The sequence below is a fragment of the Saccostrea echinata genome, unplaced genomic scaffold (assembly GCF_033153115.1).
Source record: "Saccostrea echinata isolate AGI-Se365-2 ecotype Australia unplaced genomic scaffold, CSIRO_AGI_Sech_v1 ptg000010l, whole genome shotgun sequence".
Classification (NCBI taxonomy): Eukaryota; Metazoa; Mollusca; class Bivalvia; order Ostreida; family Ostreidae; genus Saccostrea; species Saccostrea echinata.
The window spans coordinates 6,644,311-6,652,500 of NW_026889759.1; the positions used below are offsets into that span (position 1 = coordinate 6,644,311).

An 8,190-nucleotide genomic window follows, 5' to 3' on the forward strand; every position below is an offset into this window, starting at 1 on the left:
AAATATTGATATTTTATTCTTTAAGTACACTCATGACTGTAGATGAAGCTAAGCAAACATGCAATGATTACATAAAATGCATGTTTATTCGAATATATATAAATTGTGCATTTATATATGTTGAAATGTCTCTCAGGACCCTTGCTTGGTAAATAAAAAAAATATCTTGTGTACTGGTAACAGGAATACGAAATTCTTTACCCAAATTTTTTTCTTAATAAATGCTATTAATTTTGATCAATGTACCTGCCGTGATGGATACGGGAGACAATTACGTATACGGCAGGTAAGTTTTTTTCCCTTAAATAAAATACGCTTTAACTTTAAAAATATACATGTGGTCATGCTTCCATGCATTAGCAGATATTTTGTAAAATAATTTTGATAATTGGCCTTGAAAGCAAGCACACGTGACGGATAATTTAATTCTCCTTCTTCTTTCATTTAGCAAGAGCTGGGAGTATTGACAAATCGACATTAAACATGAAAATGAGTTGTTTAGCAAGAATGAGTCAAGTCGTAGTTCAATAAGCAAATAGAAACGAAATCAGGACACAGATACGTGAACGAATGTTGGGCGGGTAAGTGCCGTTTTGATTTATCTATGCACACCATTATTAACCTCTACTTTCGGTGTTGAATATTCATTCATCCCCCTCCCCCGCCCCATCTTCAAGGTAATTTAAATTCATACAAGATCAGTGAAATTAGATAGATATTTTTCTCCACTGAAATTGGACAATGCTTAAATTTTCTCGGGAACTTTAAATGCAAAGCAATATCGGTTAATGTATGTATAATAAATGATTTGTTTTATTGTGGGGAATATAGAATGACACACATACATGTATCGTTGACTCTTTTTTGCACACGTGTTGGTTAAATGAAAGAAAGTGTGGGAGGACATTCACTCAAAACTCGACAAATATTTCAAGGATTTGAAACTTCCCATAGATATTTCCGATCTCGGGTATAATCGTAAGACCACGTGTTGACAGACACACTGCTTCAGGTAGGAAATATAGTTCTGTAAGAAGTAAATATCGTTACATTAAGCAATGTAACCGAGATACTTGGTGTGGCAATGTTACTCGTTCTTTCTGGTGTATATTTTGTGTATGTCTGCTTGACAGATAGAGATAGAAGATGGCAGCCCCCAGAGAAAACATGACAATGGTGGAGACTTATCTCACTAACGGAGGTAAGAGAATTCATTAATAACCTCTAAGCTAATACTTTTTTATTTTAAATTACAAAAGGGGGAGGGGGCAAATTCTCCAGCAATGATGTAATAAAATTTATGTATAATACAGTGTGAATATATGCTATGTGAAGCGTAAAAAAACTGTCCCCCTTTCCCTACCCCCTAAGACGTTCACTAACATAAATTTTTGTAAAGCAAGACACCCACGGCCCTCACAAAGATGAAAAAGTTCTTACTGGGTTTTGTACCCAATACGTCCTCTCTTGCCTTTTCCTATTCCAAGTATCATTTTGTTTTATCTCTGTATAAATTGACAATGGAAGCAGGCCCGTAGGAAGCAAATTCAGTTGGGGGGGGGGGGGGCACAGCCATACATTTTCAGTTGACAGTTGAGGGGGCACAACCAAAAATTATTGGGGGCACGGCCCCCGTGCACCCCCGTCCCCCGGTTCCTACAGCCATGGGAAGGTTTGCTAATTTGCAGTACAGAACAATATACTAGTATATACAGAAATTTGATTTTTAAAAAATATGTAAACATAATATGGTTGTGGTAACTTTCTCTCGCGCTTTTTTTTTTAGATATGGAAAGAAATAAATCTCATAATTCTTCAGTGTATATCTTTATGAAAAGCAGTCATATAATCGAGTAATAAGCTTTGAAATAAGTTAGGTCCAAACATGCATTCGCTCTATCATTTCAAAATTCCAACTCCAATTCACTGCTGATATTACCTGTTGCGTCAGTAAACTTTAAATGTTTGTTGTCAAACAAAAATGCAGTCAATAGTTCTCAATGACGGTATTGAGTCCTACATAGTCTCATGCTGGGTCGCTGCTCTTTAAACCTGCAGATTTCAATTTGTTCAAGGTCATAATTACATATTTAATCTGCCACAAGGCAGACACTCATATGAAGAATAATGCATAAAGAAGATGTAAATAAACAATAAATAAAGTTTAGACTATCTGATTAATGAATTATACAGGTAATGTCAACTCCCATTACATGTACTGATCTCGATCTCTCTCTCTTTCTCTCTCTCTCCAAATATTGTAATGTATATCCATATGTAAAGTTGTCCTCTGAACTCAAAAAAATTTTGTTTGAATAGCATATCAGCCCATCCCTGATCTTTGTTTTTATTTTTATCGGACAAAGGTTTCAAAACAGTAGCTGCACTTGTCTAATGTCCTTGAACATTTCCTTGTCTTAAACCACACCTAAACGTGAATGGAGACCGGCATGGTTGAATTAGATTGTATTGACCGAACAACACTTTTATTATAGAAAGAGAGTATGATTTACAACGAAAAATTCAAATAAAAAATGCACGTTTTTGTCTTTTTGCTACGGAGACAATGGTTTCACCATAACTAATACTAGTAATTGAATACGTTCTTCCTCTACCCTACCGATTGACGACAATCAGTTACCAGATTGCTTTAGAACAACAGAAATTCGATCAACTTTCAAAGAACAGAAAATTCAATCCTTTCTCTGTAAATCAATTATGATGAAGCAAATGCATACAATTTTTCACATTCACTATATACTTAAATATTTCATATTCTTCAGATGACAGGATGCGTGGCTGGCCATTTATGGACAGTCCCGTGCCAATACTGACCATATTCTTTCTCTATCTGCTGATGGTCAAACAAGGGCCGAAGGTCATGGAACAACACAAGCAACTACAGGTTCAGACACCAATGGTGGTATACAATCTGAGCGTTATGGTGCTGTCTGTATATATAACATTGGAGGTAAATATCTGTTTGAAATACGTGCATTTCAATGTCAGAAGAAATGGGTTACCTATTTCGCTACATGACACAACTTTCTTTTTTTGGATGGAAAAAAATCTAAACATTGTTGTCTGTTTGCTAGAAAATATTGAAAGATAAATATATGATACATGTAATGACTCTTTCGGGGAAAACGCTAGTTTTTATAACGATTTCTTTTATGTTTACAAGTAGGGGAAAAACCAGGGTTCTGGACCAGTGTCCTCCCATAGAGTTACTATGGAGGATCCTCCTGGTATCCTCCCAGCGTGTGAGGATACCCATGACGTCATCTAATGAATTAAATTAACAAATTAATTATGAAATATTAATTAAAATTAATTATATTTTGATTATTAATTACATAATTTTTGAAACGATATGATTCTTTCATGTGTAGTCGGAGTTTCAATTAAATTAATTATATAATTATACACACTAGTAATCTCAAAATGTTTCAAACGCATTCGATTCTAACACAGATTCAATTCAACTAAGTTTAGAGTAACTTTCAAAGAGTTAAGGCTTTTATGACATTATGTAACCATTTTCATTAATGATATTAATTTTCCAAAAAGAATCATTTGAATTAGTCTCCCTATATCATAGAGTAGCCAACAAAGGTGTTATAGATAGTCCTCGCCAACAAAGGTGTTATAGATAGTCCTTGCTTACAACAATAATTGATTCAAACACAATCATGAGTTGCACTAACAAAATTTGAATCAGTGACAAGAGACAACATTTATTTTTTAATTAGATTTTTATTTTCCCCGTTACAATTATGAAGCATGGGTTGGAGAGGCATCCCATGTCCATTTTACAATGACCTACAGCCTAGTCTATAATGTACAATACATTTATTTACACTATGAGAGTCGTCTACCATCCATCATATCATACTTAAGCGATCTGTGTTTATATACGCTCTTTCTGAAAAGATGGAATCTGATGTTTGACCTGTCCAGGGTAGTGCACTCTCCTATATCATAGATTTGAAACATCAGACGCATTGATCCAAGAATTAAATTTCTTTGGATAATAAAACCATTTGACGAAATATTGTTTGTTATTTCCCTTTCCTCTAGTCTTTAATATTTTTTCAACTTTCCATAGATCATCGTCTTTCACATCCACTCTTTGAAGTTCTGATTGATAAAAAGATCCTTTGATTTCATCTCCGTCAAAATCCTCTACTCTGTAGACAGGTAAACCACCACGTAAAATCCTCTGAGAAATGATAAATATTTCACCCGTCCACCTTTCGTCATATTCGCGAGAAAATGGATTCCTGAGATGGGTAAGTCGAACGTGGTCACCGATTTTAAATCTAAAAGGTTTTCTTACAGTCTTCGTCTTTTTAATAACTGTGTGATCCTTTGGCCAATACATTTTCCACCACACAGCTGTTTCATTTCCACTGTTGACAATTTTAGGAGTCATACCGATAGTTCGGTGATATGTGCTATTGTAGCTTTTGACAAAAGTTTGAAGTTTTTCAATATATGCATACGACTTTTGGTAAGTCATAAAACGATATATCCTCGTCTTCATAGTTTTGATGACCCGCTCGGCAATTGCTGCTTTGGTTTCATTCTGAGCATAAAGATGTTGAACATCATGATCTTTGAAGAGTCTCTGAACTTCCTTCGCTCGAAATTCCTGTCCTTTATCTGTTCGTATTCTTTTAGGTACTCTACCCTCCTTGAAAATGTCCTCTAAAGCAATGGCTACTGTAACCCCCTTTTTGTTTTCCAAAGGACGCATCCACAGGTACTTTGATAGAACATCGATCACGACCAGTACATACATGAATCCTTCGTTGTACTTGGCAAACTTGGCCATATCCATGAGATCTGCAGACCACTGGTCATCAATACCCGTCACCATTATTTTGTTTCGTTGAAAACGTCTCCGTAGTGGTCTTTGTAAGCTGTAAGCTTCTTGTCTTTGCAACCATTTCCTAATTTTGTATTTGCTAATTACATATTTACCGTCTTTTTTCACATACCGGAATAATTTGTCTGGTCCCAGAAAACTACCAGCATTATTTGGATTGTAATAAATGTCACGTAAATAGTTCTCCCAAGACATGTTTCCTCGTCAATCTCCAGCGGTAAAATGAAATAAAAGTTCTATATTACATAAATTTATGGAGGACAATTTATTCACCATTTTCATCCTCGGTTTCATCTTCAGAATCTGTGTCATCATCTTCATCATCTGTTTGTTCATCGTCTGTTAAATACATCATCTCCTCAAGGAGATGTTTGTACTTCCTGAGAGCCATACGAACAGCCGGTAAGTTTTCATATCCCTTTTTAAGGAACTTTTCAATACTATTCATTATTTTTCCGTGGATCTGTCCACCTTTCAAGTCTAAAATGTCCAGAATAGTTCTTCCATATAGGTCTAAAAATGCAATAAAATTGGTTTCCTGCATTTTGTTATTTGCTTTATTTTCTGCTTCCATTTTAGACAATCCCTCTTTTCGATATTTTTTGAACTTTTCAGACCACGTATCCTCATTTTTAACCTTTGATCTTTTTTTCATTCTTTTGAAGTAGTCTTCTTCTGTTGATGCATTAGGAGAATCATCGTCATAGTCCATTGCGTATTCATCTGACTGAAAGATATGCTGCTTCTTTTTAAGTGGTTCCTCATAATCATCCAGAGGGAGTTGTCGTTTACGATTATCATTTTCCGGGCACCATCTCTTGACATGTCGTTGGAGGTCATGCGTACAATCAAATACGAGTCCACAATCATCACAAGATGCCATCATAGAACGCAAAGATGTATCAGTGGATTCAAAAGTCTGACTCTTTACTTTACCAGAGCTATTTAGATGCGTCCTTTCTTCTTCGGAAAATCTTTGCAAATGACTTGTTGTTTCTGGTTTGTGTTCTTTTATAGGCATGTCTGTGAAAATTTCAGTGCGCATGCGCATTGATTCAGGCGTTGTCGGTTTTAAATCTATTAAAAGATATCCAAAGGGTTTTTCTGTTGCTTCTTTGAAATGCCTCATCAATTGTTGGGTATTTCCAGGATACATCTGTCGAGCCAATGTCATCACTTGTTGTTTGTCTATTGGATTTTTAAACAGAACGAGATAATGACAGTTTCGTCTTTGGGTTGGATCTTTGTTGTAGAACAAGTTTTGGTTAATAGCGATGACTGAAAGGTTTCTATGATGGCTTCCTTCAGTAAACAATTCATTGATCCGGGAATCCTTGGAGGTGCTTGACATCATATCATCTAAAATCAACACATTTCTTGTTTGAGGATTTAAAAAAGAATCCTCTTCCAAATCCATTGGTATTCCTCGAATGAATTCCACGCTGGGGAAAACCGTGTCCTTTATGACGTCATACAAAGGTTGCCACCGTTTATAAAGCCAAATTATCCGTTCTGGCGGGGGAGCAATTTTGGTTAGACAGTTTTGTAATAGTAATTTGACAAAGTATGTTTTTCCACATGAGGTTGGTCCCGATACGTTTGCAGTAAATGGATGCTTGAATTGAAAAATCTGCTGCTGCTGCTGCTGCTTAAGATGTGTTTCCTGGTATTGTTTCTTTGAAGCGTCATTTATCTTTTGTTGCGTTAAAAAGGTTTCTTCTTGCAGTTGATTGTTTAAAGTGCTGTATAACTTTTGCTGCTGCTGCTGCTGCTGCTGCTGGGTTAACATTGTATATTCCTGCTGTTGGTTGAAACTTACGGTATATCCTTTATCTTTCCTCGGGTGTTTCAGTTTCAAGTGACGCTGTAAATCATGAGGCCACACGTAAGTTTTTGGGCAGAATTTACATTGATTCATGATGATCGACGCTGACTCCTCGACTACAGAACATCAAATGACCAGTCTCTCTCATGTCACTTCTTAAATACTCAAAGCCATTGCATTATGGGAAATTCTCCAATGTCCATGAGCTAATGTGTGAATTCCATCGTTCAATATATAACGTTTGTCATCAAAGGGGGAAAGAGATGTTTTGTTCAAGGCAATGGTATGTATCTGATGTTTTTCTGATCTAAATGTAATCATGGTTTCCATGTGAGATTCTCTTTGAAATAAACATTCTTTGTACGACGAATGGCGCATTTTCGATCTAATCACCGATTTGCTGACACCTTTAGCTGTGCGTTTTTCACTTGGTCCATAGGTAAGACTATACATTTTTGGTCTCAAACCTACAAATTCTGTCATAGGCTCTGACATGGTTTCATCTTTCATTTTACCCAAGACCTTTTTGTTGGTGTCATCATATAGAAAATGATCACTTGGGTAATCACTGAAATCAAAATGGTGCTTTACTTTCTCCAGATCCTTGTACAAGTCTTCAGTAAATATATTGTAACATAAGGAATCTGTGTCTGTGAACAGTAACTCCGCATTTCCTCCATATGTGTATTTGACATGGTTGTAGTGGAAATCGTACATCAGTACCTTTGACATTTCTAATATGGAAAATCCAACGTATATAGGGCGATTCAAGACAAGATTCTGTTTTGTAAGTTCCACCGATGCCAGATCTTTGTTGAATATCTTAAATGATTTGAACCCTGGTTTTGCTGTAACCTTAAGAAGCCTTTGCTCCCGGTGAATAAGCTGAATATCTACTCGTTTTCTGAGATTTTCCATTGTCTTTCCAAACACACTGTTATTCATTAATTTGTAGAAGTCTTTTTCAAAGTCATTCTTAGCTGCTTTTCGCATGTTTGTATTAAAGTCAATGTACTTTTTCAACCATGGCTCCTGTTGAAACGCAAGCACTTGATGAACTTTAGAGACCTTCATACCGAGTGATAAGTATAGCTGCAAATTCCTATAGTGAATTACGTAATCGGTTTTGTTGTGGAGATTCGGAACTAATTTTCGAGTTGATGTTTCAAGAAGATTCAGCTCTTTGAGTAGTTCTTTCTGGTAGGATGATAGCATATTTGGTTTCACTTCAAATGGTTCTGGTGCTAACGGATAATCACTGTGAAGGTCATGTAATTCTGCTGGATAATCAAGATCCACTGATAAAATGTAGCCTTCTTTAAAATCTTCACTGATATTTTGAATATCAAAAGAATTTATTTCCTCCTTGGAAAGCCATCGGAATCCGTGTGTTGGAAGAGCTTGACTCATTGACCATCCATATAAGTTGTTTGCATCTAGATACATGAGGTAATTGTTTGGTTGGCTATGATTG

At 35.9% G+C, this 8,190-nt stretch overlaps 1 protein-coding gene across 3 annotated transcripts in view; it reads left to right on the forward strand.

Annotated features, from left to right (window-relative positions):
* Positions 1-428: 428 nt before the first annotated feature.
* LOC133184649 (elongation of very long chain fatty acids protein 4-like) overlaps positions 429-8,190 on the forward strand; it is a 16,948-nt gene continuing 9,186 nt past the window's right edge. Inside the window, exons 1-3 of one of the 3 annotated variants that reach the window (XM_061319734.1) lie at positions 429-585; positions 1,134-1,201; positions 2,784-2,971. In XM_061319734.1, the coding sequence (XP_061175718.1) occupies positions 1,147-1,201; positions 2,784-2,971 (243 nt within the window). In that variant the 5' untranslated portion in view covers positions 429-585; positions 1,134-1,146. Of the gene's footprint in view, positions 586-872; positions 1,013-1,133; positions 1,202-2,783; positions 2,972-8,190 lie in introns of those variants that run through there. The other 2 variants (XM_061319733.1, XM_061319732.1) reach the window with 2 other exon arrangements.